Below are 19,791 nucleotides of genomic sequence, written 5' to 3' on the forward strand. Positions count from 1 at the left end.
GTCTGCAAACTCCTTGATTCAGAACATAGGGTATCTAAATTTATGCCACTATCAAGTAATCCTCAATTTCAAGCTGGACTCCAACTATCATCCTTTCAGAGGTGGAATAGTTTAGGTTTAAATCATGTCTCTCAACTCTTAGACTTTGATAGGAGATGTATTAAAACCTTCGGCTCTCTCAGGGGGGAGTTTAATCTTCCTCAAAGATTTCTTTGCGTACCTACAAGCAAGGCATTTTGCGCTTAATTTAACAAGTCATTTTGTCTGGAATTGGACTCTAGGGAAAATAGAGAATTGGCTTGTGCTAGCTAAAAATGTATATATGTCAGTTTCCCTTCGTTATCAAGACCTGAGTTCCATAAATGGTGCCTCCAACTTGGAAAAGATTTCCTCCAAATGGGTTGCAGTTCCATCACAAAACTTTGAAGATATAAGTCTTATGCAATCCTCAATTGTTGAAGTAACGCAAACAACTTTTTCCTCCACATGGAGAGAATCTCACATCAAACTACTTCTCATGACCTTTTTTACTCCTGAGAAAAGCGCTAGATGCGGAAAGCTCAACTTTAACTGTTGTCCTAGATGCTCTCTGTATTCGGCCAATCTTGTACATATGTTTTGGGATTGCCCAAGGATCCAATATTTTTGGATTAAACTACAATACTGGCTTAATAAAACACTAGGGATCTCTTCTTTGGCATTAATGGCATCGCATATTCTGTTTCTATGGAAGGACCCGGAGGAAGGGCAGGGTAACACTAAAATTGTCAATATGGCCATATTAGCAGGTCGATACTTAATCCTTAAATGAAAAGTGACCCCCAGTATCCCAGAGGTTAAAAATTGCTTAAAAAAAACAATGTATTCTTGAGCAGATGGATACGAATCTAAATAATGAACGGTATGTTATTGCATTTTTCTTGAAATGGTCAGTTTTAATTAAGTCTTTACCCCCTGAGTGAAATTGATCACTTAATCTATCCATTTAGAAATTCAGAACTTGTATTGCTCTGTATATGGTAACAAGCTGGCCTCCTCCACTTTCTTCTTTCCCCCACCCTTCCCTTTTAAACGTAAGGTAATGTTTGACGAATCAGTGTCCAATTTTTAATAATCCTATTAAAAACAGGGGCACTTTAATTCATCAAACTTCAAATTTCACTTGTTTTGTTTAAATACTTTCCTTTTAATCCTGACAGCCGCTCCAGCGATTCCCCTGGCCGTCGGAAGCCTCTTCATACGTCAGAAATGACGAATCCGGCTTCCTCCAATCACGGCTTTCCCCCCAGGGGAGTCATGGCCTGAGGCAACGCTGTGATTGGAGGAAGCCGGGATTGGACCCGAGAAGAGGGCTTTCGACAGGCGGAGGAAACGCTGCAGCAGTTGTCAGGATTAAAAAGGTAAGTATTTGAACAAATCAAGTGAAATGTAATGTTTTATTAAAAACCGGGCACTGATTCGTCAAACATTACCTTCACTTTAACCCTTTGAGTGATAATGACGGCTCTGAGACGTCAAAGAGTTTCCCACTCTGGAGCTAATGACGGCTCAGAGCCGTCATTAGCACTCTCCCACCTTGAGGAAGATCTGGGGGCTCCTGCCCCGGCGATCGGGCCTGCATAGTGACAGCCATCGCCGGGGCTTTACGTGATGCGTGGTGACATCACTGCGCAACTTTATTATACTTATGTTAAGTATTGGAGCAGGGGGCATGCTGCTTAGAAGCCTGTATCTCAGGCATCTAAGCAGCTACAGACCCCCAAGACCCACTGTTGGAAAGATAATCGCCTAACATTTGCAACAGTGCAAGTCTTGGGGGTCTGAAAATTTTTTTTTTGTTTTTCAAAATCTAAAAAAAAAAAAAAAACCTTAGCACCCAGGTGGGAAAGTGCTTAGCACTCAAAGGGTTAAAAGGACCATTTAGTACACACAGGAACACTATCCAAAACGGTACGGGGAGAGAAGCAGAAGAAAATGTAGTTTCATTTCTGTCTAATATGACCATGTCTGACTCATTTTGTGGATTTTTTTATTTCAAGAGCAGTTAATACCCGATTACAAATATATTGTAGAAAACATGGAAGTATTTGTACCTGGATCAACTGAACATTGTCTTCAGCATTTGACAATGGCTCTTCATTTCCATTCTTAATGTTTCCATCAAGCAGCTTGTGCTCGGCAGAATAGTATAATGTGTGTACCTGAAAAACAAACATCATATGATACTACTCCTTAGGACCACATATCGCTCAAAACTCCATTCATGTCATCTTCATTTCCTGTTGAACTTCAACTGGAAAAATTCTTGAATAAAAAAAGGCTGTGTAGGTTGAAAAAATGTCTTCTACAAAATTATGAATCTTCTTTGGAGGAAATGCTCCATTAAAAAAATAAATTAAAAATAAGAGAGATTTGGAAGTGCAACATAGCAGTCAAGTACAAACAGCAATAACTAAATCTCACATTAGTAAATAGTACATATTTATCACGTGCACTTTTTTAGTACCAAAAAAACCATCTACATTAGACTGGAAAAAGAAAACAAAATAAAAACGGTTTATACAACGGTCATAAAGGGATTTAAAAAAAGAAAATCAAGAAAAAAAAACAAAAAACTTAATTCACACTTTACAGCTGCAAGTCAGGTTATGACTTCACTTCAAACACTAAAATGCAAAACATTCATTTACCAATGTATCAAACAACATGCTTTTAGAGAACAATTACAGAATTAGATTGTGTCCCCTTGTACAGGTTCCAATACATCATGTTTAGCCTAAGAACAAAGTTTGAGGGTCTAACAATTGTTCTGTTGCATGAAGAACAAACATTACCAAAAAACTGTTTTAGTGCATAAAATGATCACTATTGAATTCTTAACAGGCAAACAGATTTAGAAAGGGCTTAGGATATCAGAAGCTAAAACTAATCTCTAGTTATGATGGTCTCATTCTATCCTGAAACCTTTTTAGGTAACAGTAAGTCTGAAAATGATCAGAAATAAGTTTCCATACTATCAATTTTTTTTTTTTTAAAAAAGTCAAATTTCAAAACTGAATAAATCTTTGACCAAAACAAAATCACATTTTCATGATTTAGAAAAAAGATTCAATAAAAAAAAAAAAAAAAAAAAAAAAAAAAAACACCTTTCCAATATACTTCCATTATCAAAACGTGCATTCTTTTTGCATGCACACTTTCAGGCTGCAGCTCCTACTGAGCATGTGCAACAGTGCAGAGTATACACTTATATGCATTTTGTGATTGGCTAATGGCTGTCATTATATAGGTGTGTGTGTGGGGGGGGGATTAACTTTGAATTTTGACATGAGCAGTAAAATATTTTCTGGCAAATTTCAAACTATATGCTATTGCATTGTCTTTTAATTGTGTATTTAGTGATCGCTGAAGGAGCTTTAGCCAGTTTATGATTATGCAGGGACAATAGTGTGTTTCTTATAACCCACCACCATGCTCAGACATTTCATCACATATTGGACAAAATACATTTCAAAATATCATTTTTTATGGCTTAAAGTGAATGTAAAGTTAAAGCGTTTACCTAAAGTTAAACGATAGAAGTTAAAAAATGAATGAGTTTCATTCATGAAATCTTTAGGATATACTTATCTTCAGAGATATTACACTATAAACACTACACGGATAAGAGCTGAACCTCCGGTCGCCATTTTCATCAATTGACAGATGACTCATCTGCAACTAATCGTTCATTTTTTTTTAAAACTTGTATTGTTTCACTTTAGGTAAACGCTTTAACTTTACATTTACTTTAAGAATAGATCTGAGAATATCTGGGGATTGTATCACCTGTGTTAAATGTATATTGTACGATTTTTTTATTATTTAGTTTACTTGTGTAGTAAAAACTAATTGTATCTGTTGATCAATGGTGGACAGGGTCAGTCCCCGCACCCCCAAAAGAGCAAAACAAAACTGCAACACATTTAATATTCTTTTAGATGGCACTAGAAAAATGTGAGTTTTAGGAATTTATGTGGTTTTGACATGGCTCTTAAACCAGATAGTGTGAAAAGAAATTATGTGAGGAACGAATACCAGTTAAATAAAAATAGGTTAAAAAAAAAAAAAAAAAAGTAGGGAAGATATTAAAACTACTGTAGAATGTTGACAGGGATACTTTTTAGAGTATGAGGATCTCAGTGATTCCTTTATATATGGAATAAATATTGGCAAGATATCAGTGGAAGGTGAGATCGAAAGCATTACTTGCAGCCAGGCTGTGAAGCAAGGGGAACCCCTCCCCCAAATGTTTTGTCTTTGTAAATAAAAGGTCCATCAGTCACACACAAAAATAAATTCTGCAAGTCTTATTTTGACTTGGATCAGGACTGGAAATATCATAATTCAAACTTAAAAGGAAAATTGGGAGAATAAATAATGAAAGTATAGAGCAAAGTTGTTGGATATTCACAAAAATTATACTGGAACATTTGGGAAGGCTGACACTTATGTTAATGTGTTCTTGTCAAGAAGAACAAAAACAAACTAAAACAATTGACAAATGCATGGGTTTTTCTGGGTGGAGCAAAAAAATTAAAATAAAATCTGGGATTTTGAATTAGAAAGTTTAGGTTACAATGCACACAAAAATATTCTGAAATCCTGTAAAATGAGCAAACATTAAAATCAGCATCATGGTTCTCTGCCCAGTGCAGGTGTTCTTAGAAGGGCTAGGGCAGACTGGCTCGTCATTACGGTTCAATTAACCTTGGTTTCTTCGTGGTCTTCAGTCTCTGGTATCCTAGTATTGTTAATTAACCTACAGAAAGATAATCAACGGGGAGGAAACACTGTTAGAAAGTTTCATCACACAGCAGGTCAAGTCAAGTCAAGCATTTAACCTGAAAGAGAGCAAATTAGAGTATACAGTGAATTTAAAGCAGAGGAAAAAAACACCTTATTACAATCTGGGGATTATAATAAAAAAGAAAAAAAAAATCAGTTGGGAAAATAAGAATTCATCTCACCTTTAAACCTACCAGTTTTCAACTGAAAAACAGATACTCTCTTTATTTTGGCTCTGATCATCATAAAAGGACAATTAGTTAAAAAAATAATAATAAAAAAAATAAATAAAAAAAATAAAAATGCTAGAACAAAATTAGCATACTCTAAAGAACTTCTTCTGGACAAGACTAACCTCTTCTATTAGGGATTCCAATGTTTCGCTGTTTTCCCATATGCTTCTCTGGACCCAGTTGATTACCTTTGTGTACAATTTACCATTATTGGGAAGGGAGAAGTTGTCCTCAAGCATAATTTCCAGCTAAAAGGAATTCAAAAGACGAGATCAGCTGAACTAAAGTAATACAAGTTTTGATAATTATCCCTTAAAGACCTATAATGCAACAATTGTAAGCACTAAGGTGGTCTTATATTCCATAGAATGCAAAGATTTAATTGAAAATGGACACTAACGAGTAAGTTGTCCTTGTGGTAACTTAACAGTAGTCAAATATTTTTTGCCATGTATGTCTCATTTGTTGTGATTAGAATTTGGAAGGTGGCCACTTGCGCCATTTCTTCTTGTAAAAAGTGAAACACTGTAAATCCAGATATAAAGTACTCTGTTTTGCAGTTATCAGTTAAAGGACTAATACATACAGTAGATTTGCATAAACAACAAAAGCATGATAAAAAGACAATGCAATAGCACTTAGTCTGAACTTCAAATGAATAGTAGATTTTTTTTTAACAAATATCAATGTTTTGTAGACTATATTAAATTGGGGAATGTTATTGAACATGTATTGTTATTCAATGTATGTTGTACATTTAAGTGCTTCTCTTTTTTCTTGTTTACTTTACTAAGTTTGGATAATAGAACAAATAAAAACATGGAAACAGACCTAGACAAATGGCATTTCCTTTTAATATAAAATTGTAATGTATGAATAATGACTTCTTAACTGGCCCCATTTTAATTCGTAATGGATAAAGTGATCAGATATAAGACAGTTCAGGTCACCAAACTCTGCTAAAAATTGCTTTGGCTGTTCCCCTCTACCTAATGTTTTTGGGTGTCAAAGGTAAGGGGTAAATTTAAATAGCAATGAGTACAGCTTAAAGTATGAAACCTTTTTTTTTTGCACACAAAGCCATTTGTTTCCTCTTATGCCCACCTTGAGTCGTGGGAGTTTTAGAAAGTCTTCCTGTTCCGAGATCTCCAGAAGATGCTCCTGAATGTAACCGTCTATTTTATTCAACAAACGCCAGTCACCCATGGTATTCACAAAATTACGGTATGATATACAGCTCTGTGAATCCATCTTGGAGAGCAAATAATTTCCACAAACCTTGAAAAAAAAGAAAATAAATTGTCTGACAAATTGCAACAGTCAGCATATTTTCTAAAAATTACAACAAATACCCAATTTAACCCCTTAAATACCATTGATGTACCCTGTACATCACTGGTCTTTTTATGGGGCTTGATTTTTTTTTTTATAGCACGGGGAGGCCTTCAGGAGGGAGGTCATAATAGTGCAGTCTTTCAGCTGGCAGTGAAACCTGTGCTATTAAGAGCCAACAAACCCATTAATGGCCAGCAACATACAGGGTATGTTAAGGAAGTGCTTCTATATACAAATTCACAAACCTGGTTTCATCTCAGTTTTTAATGATATAAAGATCAGTAGTATGCTGGGGCTATACAGCAGCTCTTTCACATCAAGACCAAAACTACATGTGGAGCCTATCTTGGTGCTAACATAGCATGCTCTTTAAAAAGGGACAGTCTACACCAGAATTTTTATTGTTTTAAAAGATAGATAGATAATCCCTTTATTACCCAGTTTTGCATAACCAACACAGTTATATTAATATATGTTTTACCTCTGTGATTACCTTAGATCTAAGCCTCTGCAGACTGCCCCCTTATCTCAATGCTTTTGACAGACCTGCAGTTTAGCCAATCAGTGCAGACTCCTAAATAACTCCACGGGAGTGAGCACAATGTTCTCTATATGACACACGTGCACTAGTACTGTCTAACTGTGAAAAACTTTCAAAATGCTCTGAGCTAAGAGGCGGTTTTCAACTGTTTAGAAATCAGTTTGAGCCTACCTAGGTTTATCTTTTAAAAAAATCCCACCAAGGGAACAAAGCAAATTTGATGAAAGGTAAATTGGAAAGTTTTTTTAAATTTACATGCCCTATCTAAATCATGAAAGTTTAATTTTGACTAGACTGTCCCTTTAATAGTAAAAAAAACAAAAAAAAAAACAAACACCTTACAAAAATAAATTACAATCTTAAAAAGTACAAAAATAGGCACTTTTAGGGATTAGCTTCCTTTTTGTATTTTCTGTAGAAGCCTTTTTTTAAAAAACACAGAAATTTAAACTAAACAAGGTATTAAAATTAATTTGTACGATATATATGCTGCTTAAAATATTAGTGGCACCCAAGTTTTAAAGGGACACTGAACCCAATTTTTTTTTTTCTCATGATTTAGATAGAGCATGCCATTTTAAGCAACTTTCTAATGCTCTATTTTTTCTTCGTTCACTTGCTATCTTTATTTGAAAAAGGCATCTAAGCTAAGGAGCCAGCCAATTTTTGGTTCAGTACCTTGGACAGCACTTGTTTATTGGTGGGTGAATTTATCCACCAATCAGGAACAACCCAGGTTGTTCACAAAAATGGGCCGGCATATAAACTTACATTCTTGCTTTTCAAATAAAGATACAAAGAGAATGAAGAAAATTTGATAACAGGAGTAAATTAGAAAGTTGCTTAAAATGGCATGCTCTATCTGAATCGCGAAAGAAAATTTGGGTTCAGTGTCCCTTATAAATGAAGGAAAGTTAGAAACAATATTAAACATATAAACTCCAGAAAAGAAATTCTACAAAGTGTCAAGAAGCTTGGAAATGTTGCGCACTACACAGCACGGCTTCAATGCAAGCAGCTAACTGCAGAGCCAAGAAACTATCTTTTCTTTCTCGTTTAATATGTGTAACCTTAAAAAGGGACAGTATACACCAATTTTATTTTCATATAACTACATGTAATATATCTACAAAACATTTATGCTGAGAAAAATCTAATGTACAATGTCCATTTGACATACCTGTTTTACGCGATCGATCTTTAACTTCTTAGCTGCAGAGTATACATCTCTTACAAGGTCTGTTTCTGCTTTTAGCCTAGTGGGATGGAAATATAGGACAATTAAAGGGTCTCCCCATGAACTGAAAGCAACAGATCAGCATGTCTGTTCACATACTTACTGTGAAGTGTATGCATAATTTAATAAGACTTCCACTGCTTCTGGGTTCAAGTCATCAAATTTTACATGTGAAATCCCATGAGTCTCGTTATCATTGTTAAATATTTCAAACAAGAAAGGGCTGCAGCAAGCAAGAACTGCTTTATGTGCCAGCAACTCATGGCCACAAACCTAAAAAAGATGGAAAATCACTAGGTCAAGGGTCAAAGCCATAGAGGAGAAAAAAAAAAAAATAATCCAGCTTTAAAACTCATTTAGAGTGTAATCTGAAGAGGGTGTAAATGTCTGATAAAAGCATAAATTCATCCTAATTTCTAGAAGTGCCATTGAAAAATTACCTGAAGTTTGACGTCACAAAATTGACCACTTTTCCGCAATGCATTGAGTTTAGCAACAGAGGACTCAATAAATTGCTCGTCCTCAAAACTGAGATATCCATTTGGAACCATGTTTCCTCTTGTTTTCTGTAAGGATCTAAAGAAAAAAACAGTTTTAAACTCATGGTATTTCTGAGACATCATATTACATTTAGTCAGTATCAACATGAAAGCAGAATTTCACTGTAGTAGACATACTATAGATATTTAGCAAAAAAAAATGTCATTTAAAAAAAACAAAAAAACTGTCCTTTAATGAGTTTTAAGAAGGATCAAGAAAGTACAGTATGACAAAATGAAAGTGTCTATCTTATGGAACTGAGAAACACTTCTTATTACACTACAAAATATGAACTATTTCAGAAATTTATGATCACTTTATGCAGATTAATTTATTCAAAATCCTGCATCAATGAAAAAATACTTTAAAATCATTGTGTATTATATTTCCCTATTAGTTGTTCAAACCTTTGTCCAGCTGGGAGTAGCAGACTCCACACCCTGGTTCAGTGAGCTGAGACACTGAGATCTCAGTCTGTTTCAAGCAGCACGTTTGGTGTTGCTCCACTTGCGAGTATATTATTTGCCACATAGGAGGAAAGAATTCTACATTGTGACATTTTATTGCATCAAGTGGCGCCATCTTTTTATCTCTCTTTGTCTTAGATCATCTTGTGCATCTTTTTGAGAAGAACCACCACTATAGTTTCCTAATAACAATACTATCTTTGGGAACATTTGGAGATCTTATTTTCTGAACCCTAAGGGATGCGTCGTGTTGGACTGTGCAATCCTAGGATTCCGGAGTGGTAACACTGATTGGGAAATTTTCGTAAGTAAATAGGAGCTGTAAAGAAACCGTCCATTGCTGCATTTTCTATTTCAATTAAAACAAAGGACCAGTAAATACAGCAGATTTGCAGAATAAACAAATGCGTGATAAAAAGACAATGCAATAGAACGTAGTCTGAACTTCAAATGAGTAGTAGATTTTTTGCTAACAAATTTCAAAGTTAAAGGGACATTATACACTCTTTGTCGTAGTTCTATTTATATAGCCCATAAAGTTATTTTTTGGGTTTTTTTTTTTTTAAACGTATAGTTATGCTTATTTCTAAATAACATTGCTCTGATTTTCAGACTCCTAACCAAGCCCCAAAGTTTTAGGAGAATACCGATGTATACCTACTCCAGCTTGTGTAAAGGGTCTTTTCATATGCAAAAAAAGGGGGTGTCTTATTTCCCACTTGCAATGAGCTTTCCAGCTACCTTTTAAACACAGTTAAACTGAGAGCTTCTAAGTAAGTTTTTAAAACAATTTTATACTGGATTTTTATATCAGTATCCATGCATCTTATTGTTTATAGTAGTGTCTATTACATGAAAATTGGTGTATACTGTCACTTTACGTTCATTTCCACCACTCCTGTATCATGTGATAGCCATCAGCCAATCACAACTGCATAAACACATATATTCTGTGAATTCATGCACAGGAGTTGCTGACTCAAAAATTGTAAATATAAAAAAAGACTGAACATGGTTAACGGAAGTAAATTTGAAAATTGCTGCTCTATCCAAATCATGAAAGTTTAATTTTGACTTGAGTGCCCCTTTAAAGGGACAGTCTACTATAAATTAAACTTTCATTATTCAGATAGGCCTTGTAATTTTAATCAACTTTCCAATTTACTTTTATCATCAAATTTGCTTTTTTCATATTGGTATTCTTAGTTGAAACTAAACCTAGGCAGACTGATATGCTAATTTCTAAGCCCTTGGGGGCTGCCTCTTATCACAGGCTTTTTAAATCTCTTTTCAACACAAAGAGACAAAGTACACGTGGGCCATATAGATAACACTGTGTTCAGACACAGGAAGTTATTTAAGATTTAGCACAAGACCATGCTAAATGCAAGACAATAGATAATAAACAGTCACAGTCATGTGATCAGGGGGCTGGAAGAAGGTTCTTAGATACAAGGTAATCAGAGGTAAAAACATAATTTATGCTTACCAGATAAATTCCTTTCCTTCCGGAAAGGAAGCTTCATTCTTTACTGTTGGGAAATACAAACACCTGGCCACCAGGTGGCGGCAAAGACACCCCAGCCAAAGGCTTAAATATCCCTCCCACTTCCTCATTACCCCAGTCATTCTACCGAGGGAACAAGGAAAAGTAGGAGAAAGATTAGGGTATAAATGGTGCCAGAAGAATAAAATAGGGGACCGCCCATAGACTAGAAAAAATGGTCGGGGGCCGTGGACTCAACCTATCCGGAAGGAAAGAAATTTATCTGGTAAGCAAAAAATGTTTCCTTCCTAAGATTGGAAGAGTCCACGACTTCATTCCTTACTGTTGGGAAAACTATACCCAAGCTCCAGAGGACACTGAATGACTAAACGGGAGGGAACAAAAAGAAAGGCGGTCCCTATTCGGAGGGCACCACAGCCTGCAAAACTTTTCTCCCGAAAGCTGCTTCAGCCGAAGCAAAAACAAACTTATAAAATTTTCAAAAAGTATGTTGAGGACCAGGTAGCCGCCTTAGAAATCTGATCCATAGAGGCCTCGTTCTTAAAGGCCCAAGAGGAAGCCACTGCACTAGTGGTATAAAAATTTATCCTCTCAGGAGGACGATATCCCACTGTCTCGTAAGCTAAGCGGATGACACTCAAACAAAGATAGGGAAGTCGAAGTAGCCTTCTGCCCCTTACGCTTCCCCAAATAGAGAAAGATGAGAGGAAGATTGTCCTAAACGCCTTAGTAGCCTGAAGATAGAACTTCAAGGCGCAAACCACATCCAAATTGTGAAGTAAGCGTTCCTTCGATGGAGGATTAGGACACAAGAAAGGAACCACAATCTCCTGATTGATGTTTCGATCTGACACAACCTTAGGAAGAAAACCTAATTTAGTACGTAAAACTGCCTTATCTGCAAGACAATCCAGATAAGGGGGCTCACATTTCAAAGCAGAGATCTCAGAAACTATGCGAGCAGAGGCAATAGCCAATAAAAAGAGAAAACCTTCCAAGATAATTTAATGTCAAGGGAATGCAGAGGTTTAAACAAAACCTGTTGCAAAACCCAAGAACAAGATTTAGGCTCCAAGGAGGAGCCCCAGATCTTATTACAGGTCTGATCCTATTCAGAGCCTTAAAGGACTGCACGTCTGTAAGCTCAGCCAGTCTCTTGTGCAATAAAACCGACAGAGCCGAAAGCTGTCCCCTCAGGAACTAGCAGAAAGGCCCTTCTCCAGCCCATCCTGGAGAAAAGAGAAGATCCTGGCAACCTTAACTCCGTGCCAGGAAAAACCACACTCTTCACACCAGAATAAGTAGGTCCTCCACACATTGTGGTAGATAAGCCGAGTAACTGGTTTACGAGCTTGAATAAGAGTATCAATGACACTCTCAGAGGACGGACTCCCAAGTCCACAACCCTTGTACCTTTTCTGGCACCCCAAACAGCACCACAGCCGGATAGGCTTGCGTCCGTAGTCACAATCTCCCCGGATGGTTTTAAGAAGCATGTCCCTCGGAACAGATCTTGACAGAGCCACCAAGAGAATGATTCTCTCGACCTGCTGTCTAATACAATCTGTTGAGACAGATCTGAATGGTCGCCGTTCCACTGCCTCAGCATGCACAGTTGTAAAGGTCTGAGACGGAACCTGGCAAAAGGAATGATGTCCATGCAGGGACACCATTGAGACCAATGACCAATCACCTCCATACACTGAGCCAAAGAGGGATTTAAGGAGGTCCGGAGGACAAGACATAACTAAGTTAGCTTGCAACATCTCTGGTCTGTTAGAAATATCCTCATGGATATGGAGTATATTAAAGTACACAGGAATTCTATATTAAAGTACACAGGAATTCCACCCTGGTACTTGGGATAAGAGAACTATTTCTAAGTTTATCTTCCATCCATGTGATCGAAGAAGACAGAGAAGGAACTCAAGAGTTCTTCCGCAATACGAAAGTATGGTGCTTGCACCAGAATATCGTCCAAGTATGGGGCTACTGCAATACCCTGAGTTCTGGCAATGGTTAGAAGAGCCCCCAGAACCTTTGTAAAGATTCTTGGAGCAGTAGCTAGATCAAACCGAAGGGCAATAAACTGGGTGTGCTGGTCCAGGAATGCAAACCTCAGGAACTGAAAGTATTCCCCTGTGAAAGGGGGAATACTTTCAGCCAAACACACAGTCTATCAGCAAAGGGAAAAAAAAAAAAAAATCACACAAAGCATTAACCCTGGATTATATCAAGTATAAAGGAGCCACACTGTGACCCTGTTGTAGGTTTTGTGTAAAAATGACCTTACCTCCAGGATCCCACGTGTGGAACAGAACACAGCCTCTCAAGTGTGACAGTCTTTATAGCAGCGCTCCTGACATGGACTTGAATGAGAGAAAGCAGGTAGTGAAACTCGGTCAACAATGATTGCTTAGGAGCTGTTAGCAGTAGTTTGGATGGTAAAGCAGAAAAAAAAAAAAAAAAAAAAAAGGAAATTTATGCTTACCTGATAAATTTATTTCTTCTACAATACTTAAAGGTCATCTTCGACCGAAGTTAGGAAGAGAAAGGAGAAACCAAAGGTGCAGAATATAATCTAAACCTGTATTAAAAATGACAGGGAGGCGTGGACTTGTCATATTGTAGAAGAAATACATTTATCAGGTAAGCATAAATTTCCTTTTCTTCTACAAGATATGACGAAGTCCACGGATTTCATCCCTTACTTGTGGATACAAATACCAAAGCAACAGGACACGGATGAACGGGAGGTACAAGACAGAAACCTAAACGGAAGGCACCACTGCTTGAAGAACCTTTCTCCCAAAACCAGCCCTCAGAAGAAGCAAAAGTATCAAATTTGTAAAAATTTGTAAAAAGTGTTGAAGAGGACTACTAAGTCGCAGCCTTGCAAATCATGTTCAACAGAAGCATGTCTTTTAATGCCCCATGAGGAAGCACAGCCCTAGTAGAATGAGCCGTAATTCTTTCAGGAGGCAGTCGTCCAGCAGTCCCATACGCCAGACGGATGATACTCTTAAAGGATTACTTTCTGTTATAATTTTTAAGCTAAACAACTAACATATTAAGTTAATAAACATTAATTAAAAACCTACTGACCTATATTTTCTCCAAAACGAAGTTTCATAACGTTCTAAAAGTTATATCTTTTATTCGCCGATGATGTCACGTTATCCTGCCCACTATTTTCAGCACTGCGTGTTCAAAATACTTAAACCAATAACTTTGTGTTTAAAGCGCCATTTTGAAACCTAGGTATTGTAAACGGATTGGTACAGAGCAAAGGATACCCACGGAGTGGGTTTGGAAAACAATTAAATTTGCAGACAAGATTTCTGCTATACGGTAGAGATATGTTAATGAAATGCTATTGATAAAAAGCGTATTTGGGGTAGTTAGTTAGTAACAGGCATAGAAAATATTTACTTACAGTGGCCCTTTAAGCCAAAAAGAAAGCGGTAGCCGTAGCTTTCTGACCCCTACGCTTTCGAGAAAAAACAATGAATAATGAAGATTGACTGAAATCCTTAGTCGCCTGCAAGTAAAACTTCAGGGCACGGACCACGTCCAGGTTATGCAACATACGCTCCTTCTTAGAAGAAGGGCTAGGACATAATGAAGGAACAACTATTTCCTGATTAATATTCTGATTAGAAACAACCTTAGGAAGAAAACCAGGTTTGGTACGTAAAACCACCTTATCAGAATGGAAGATAAGGCGAATCACATTGTAATGCTGAAAGCTCAGAAACTCTACGAGCAGAAGAAATAGCAACCAAAAACAAAAAAAACTTTCCAAGACAACAATTTAATATCTATGGAATGCATGGGTTCAAACGGAACCCCTTGAAGAACATTAAGAACTAAATTTAAACTCCAGGGTGGAGCAATGGGTCTAAACACAGGCTTAATTCTGGTTAGAGCCTGACAAAAATACTGAACGTCTGGAACATCTGCCAAACGTTTGTGTAGCAAAATTGACAAAGCAGAAATTTGTCCCTTTAAGGAACTTGCTGATAACCCTTTCTCCAATCCTTCTTGGAGAAAAGACAGAATCCTGGGAATCGTAACTTTACTCCATGAGTAGCCCTTTGATTCACACCAAGAAAGATATTTACGCCATATCTTATGATAGATTTTTCTAGTGACACATCAGCCAACCAAGATTTTAACCATAACGCTCTACGCGCTAAAATAGCAAATCCAGCATTCTTAGCCGCCAATTTAGCAATATGAAAGGCGGTGTCTGTAATAAAAGAATTAGCCAGCTTAAGAGCCTTAATTCTATCTAATATATCCTCCAAGGGAGTCTCAGTCTTAAGAGACTCTTCTAAAGCATCAAACCAGAAGGCTGCCGCAGTGGTAACTGGAACAATGCAGGCAGTTGGTTGTAAGAGGAAACCCTGATGAATAAACCAATTTCTTTAGAAGACCCTTTATTTTCTTATCCATAGGGTATTTAAAAGCACAACTGTCTTCAATAGGAATAGTTGTACGCTTCGCCAGGGTAGATACAGCTCCCTCCACCTTAGGGACTGTTTGCCACGAGTCCCAAAGAGTGTCAGCTATGGGATACATCTTCTTGGAATTAGGAGAGGGTGAGAACGGAACACCCGGTTTGTCCCATTCCCTCTTAATAATCTCCGAGATTCTCTTAGGAACCGGAAAAAGATCAGTGTAGGCAGGTACTTTAAGTATTTGTCCATCTTACACAATTTCTCTGGTGGCACCACAATAGTGTCACAGTCATCCAGAGTCGCTAAAATCTCCTGAAGCAACAGGCGGAGGTGTTCAAGCTTAAATTTAAAGGACATGGTGTCTGAGTCTGTTTTGAGGTACCGCACTTCCCGAATCGGAAAGTTCCCCCTCAGACAAAATTTCCCTGACCCCCAAATCAGATCCCTGTGAGGGTACATCAGAAATAGCTAATAAAGCATTAAGAGGACTCCGTATTCGCATTGACTTCTGTCCTACTGTGTTTACCTTGTAACACTGGCAACTTAGATAATACCTCTGTAAGGGTAGTTGACATAACTGCAGCCATATCCTGCAGAGTAAAAGAATTAGACGCGGTTGAAGAACCAGGCACCGCTTGAGTGGGCGTTAAAGGTTGTGACGCTTGGGGAGAAGTTAGCGGTATACCCTGATTCTCCTCAGACTGAGAATCATCCTTAGACATATTTTCTTTACATAAAATTTGCACTGCAAGGCCCTCTCAGTACATGAGGGACAAAAAGTTAGAGGGGGTTCCACAGTGGCATCTAAACACAGAGCAATGAGTTTCCTCCTCAGAGTCAGACATGTTAAACAGATTAGCACTCTAATAATAGAGGCTCTTTCATTAAAAAAAATTTGCTCTGATTTCAATTATAGTAAAAAGTTCATGCAGAAATAATTACTGTACTGCGCCTTTAAATTTTAAAACCGCAACTATTTTTCTGAGACGTTCAAAAACGTGTTTTTTAGCAATAAATTTATTTGAAAATGATCAAAAACACTAACAATATTGCATTCACTTGCTCAAATATGGTAAACCAATATAATAACGATGTTTAACAAATAAAGTATGTTTTATCTCTAATTGGGCCCCTGCACCACGCCACAGCTCTGCTGTGGCGTCTACCTGCCCCCGAATGCGACTGCTGCTACTCGAGAAGCTATTCAGGCCCTCTTGAAGTCCGGAACACTCAGCCCTCCCCAGAGAACAGGACTCTGTCGCCCATGTGATCCAGCTGAACTGCGCGCCTGAACGCGCAAAATAGGCCCCGCCCACCATGGGCGTTATGCAAGTACGGCAAGACCCGCATGGGTCATAGTAAAATTTTTTAAACATGTCCCCTCTTATAGACACTCGGTATAGTAAGAGAAAAACTCTACACAATGTGTCATAACACTAAGTCACGTGCCTTTCATAACATGACCCTTTGAAACAGAACCACAACTCACAGCGTCAAAGCCCCTCTTTATCAGCCAAAAATCTTTAACATAAGTATGGTAATAAAGAAAAAGGGATTCCAGGTACACCATTTCTATATACATGTGTATATTGCTTACCCCTCCCCATAAAGGGGAAAATGTCAGCCTGTTCTGTGCATCAAGTCTCCCAGAAACAAAAAGACTGAACATACCTCAAAGTTGCTTGTAGCAACACACCGGTTTCCACCCTGAAGATTATCTTACACTATCTTCAGCAGCTGTGGGAACCATCATGGATCTTAGAAAATGCTTGCTAAGATCATCAACATCAGGGCAGGAAGCATCCTCACTTTCCCTGAGAAAAATAGTACTCACTGGCACCATTTGAAAATAAACTTCTTGATTGAAGAAACTAAACTAACACCTCACTTTACCTCTTCCTATTACTATACAGGCAAAGAGAACTTTCCCTGCATCTCAAAACTAAACTTTCATCAATACTCTCACTGAGGTTGATATGACTACTTAAATCTCCAGTCCTATCTTGAAGGGCAGATACCCTTTTTCAGGACTCTGCGAATCTTCTGACACTTCTCTGCCACCTCCTAACGTGACAAAAGGCAAAGTATGACTGGGGTAATGAGGAAGTAAGGAATGAAGCCGTGGACTCTCCCTATCTTAGGAAAGAAAAATATTTTAAAAAATTTTCTATCTATATGTACGTTTTGTAACCTAGGGATAATATGATTTAAATAGTATTTTATCCCCTTTTTCTGCAGCCACTGTGTAGAATTTTGTAAGGTAAGGTTTCTGGATCCTGCAGGATCAAGGTCAGCATCTCAAGGGGGGGGGGGGGGGGGGGGATGGGAGAATTAGTGTAAGTTATTGTAAAGTTGAATGATTTAAAGTCCAGTATTTAAAAATACTCTTAAAAACCATGGGCACTTTAAGTCATTAAACTTTACAATAACACTTTTAAAAAATACTTACCTTTTTGTTACGGTAAACTCACCAACGATCCTCTGCCTGCATTTCCTTCAATATTGAGCAGATTGATGACGTATCGGCCTCTGCCAATCGTTATGCCCCCTTTGGCATCCAGCTTGTAAGGCACGCAAACGTTTGGAGGAAGCAGAATAGTCATCCAGATGCTAAATTCTGAAGGCGATATAGGCGAAGGATCGTTGGTGTGTTTACCGTAACAAAAATGTAAGCATTTTTAAAAAGAAGCTTAATTCACAACTTTAATGACAAAGTGCTAATTTTTTAATAGTGTTTTCAAATACAGGGCTTTAAATCATTCAACTTTACAATCACTTTAAATCAGAAGAAAAGCATGCATAGAAGCATACAATTTAGAATGAATACAAAAAAAAAAAAATTCCATGACAATTTTTCAAAAAAAGCCGATTGTGAATTGTACAACAGATACAAATACTTACCAAATAAATAACTGCAGACAAATGTCCACCAAGATGCTAAAGGTAATCGCACCACATCAAAGCAGGTTCAAGGGGAAATAAAAGGTTAAAATACTTTCACTATCAGGCAAAAAAATGGGTAGGTAAATCATTCAAAGATCATAATCCAGGTTTCTGAAAGTGAAAAAACAAAACAAAAACACACATCAGTATGCAAGTAGTCGTGTCAGGTACTCTACAAACCAAAATTACGGCACCTAAACTGTTAATTGCATATTCATTTAATATTAAAATGCCTTTTACAGTAAAAAAAAAAAAAAAAAAAAATGCTCCAATTGGTAAGAGCATGTAATGGTAAAACCAACATACCCAAACAAAGGGGTTAAACACAGTTAAAGGGACAGTCGAGTCCAAAAAAAACAAAAAACCTCACGTTTCAAATAGGGCATGTAATTTTAAACAACTTTCTAATTTAGTATTCTTAGTTGAAATCTAAACCTAGGAAGGCTCATATGATAATTTCTTGAAGTCCGCCTCTTATCACATGCTTTTATATTTGCTTTTCACAATAGGGGAGAGTTAGTTCATGTGAGCCAAAAAGATAACATTGTGATCACGCACGTAGCTTGTGGCAGACACTGCACTAATTGGCTAAAATGAAAGTCAATAGATAATAAGTAAAACGTAATGTGATCAGGGGATGATGCTTAGATACATGGTAACCAGAGGTAAAATGTATATTAATATAACAGTGCTGGTTATGCAATGGGTAATAAAGGGATAATCTTTTTAAACAACAAAAATTCTGGTATTGACTGTCCCTTTAACGTACTACTATACGATTAGCACTGTTGATTGTGTCAGCAGTTTCCACTTGGGTTGGAACTGCTGGTCCTGACATGCTTTCATTTGTAATACAATTTTTTTTTTACTATAATGGCTCTCATTGCATAGCTGGTAAATTCAAGATAATATACTTGAAACTTGAATTTATGACAAATCTATTTTAGAAGTAGAAGAAAAAAAACCATAATTTATGTAAGAACTTACCTGATAAATTCATTTCTTTCATATTAGCAAGAGTCCATGAGCTAGTGACGTATGGGATATACATTCCTACCAGGAGGGGCAAAGTTTCCCAAACCTTAAAATGCCTATAAATACACCCCTCACCACACCCACAATTCAGTTTAACGAATAGCCAAGAAGTGGGGTGATAAGAAAAAAGTGCGAAAGCATATAAAATAAGGAATTGGAATAATTGTGCTTTATACAAAAAAAATCATAACCACCACAAAAAAGGGCGGGCCTCATGGACTCTTGCTAATATGAAAGAAATGAATTTATCAGGTAAGTTCTTACGAGTCCATGAGCTAGTGACGTATGGGATAATGACTACCCAAGATGTGGATCTTTCCACGCAAGAGTCACTAGAGAGGGAGGGATAAAATAAAGACAGCCAATTCCTGCTGAAAATAATCCACACCCAAAATAAAGTTTAATGAAAAACATAAACAGAAGATTCAAACTGAAACCGCTGCCTGAAGTACTTTTCTACCAAAAACTGCTTCAGAAGAAGAAAATACATCAAAATGGTAGAATTCAGTAAAAGTATGCAAAAAGGACCAAGTTGCTGCTTTGCAAATCTGATCAACCGAAGCTTCATTCCTAAACGCCCAGGAAGTAGAAACTGACCTAGTAGAATGAGCTGTAATCCTTTGAGGCAGAGTTTTACCCGACTCGACATAGGCATGATGAATT

General features: G+C 37.3%; 1 protein-coding gene across 2 annotated transcripts in view; it reads right to left on the reverse strand.

The window, feature by feature from the left end:
- Nucleotides 1-19,791, reverse strand: part of IVNS1ABP (influenza virus NS1A binding protein) — a 46,877-nt gene that overhangs the window by 13,644 nt on the left and 13,442 nt on the right. For both annotated transcript variants that reach the window (XM_053693844.1, XM_053693843.1), the window contains exons 2-8: nt 18,052-18,204; nt 8,614-8,749; nt 8,277-8,446; nt 8,117-8,192; nt 6,165-6,338; nt 5,183-5,308; nt 2,094-2,201 (exon numbers count right to left, since the gene is read on the reverse strand). In XM_053693844.1, the coding sequence (XP_053549819.1) occupies nt 2,094-2,201; nt 5,183-5,308; nt 6,165-6,338; nt 8,117-8,192; nt 8,277-8,446; nt 8,614-8,724 (765 nt within the window). In that variant the 5' untranslated portion in view covers nt 8,725-8,749; nt 18,052-18,204. The remainder of the gene's footprint in view (nt 1-2,093; nt 2,202-5,182; nt 5,309-6,164; nt 6,339-8,116; nt 8,193-8,276; nt 8,447-8,613; nt 8,750-18,051; nt 18,205-19,791) is intronic.

The sequence above is a fragment of the Bombina bombina genome, chromosome 10, assembly GCF_027579735.1.
Source record: "Bombina bombina isolate aBomBom1 chromosome 10, aBomBom1.pri, whole genome shotgun sequence".
In the NCBI taxonomy this organism is placed as follows: Eukaryota; Metazoa; Chordata; class Amphibia; order Anura; family Bombinatoridae; genus Bombina; species Bombina bombina.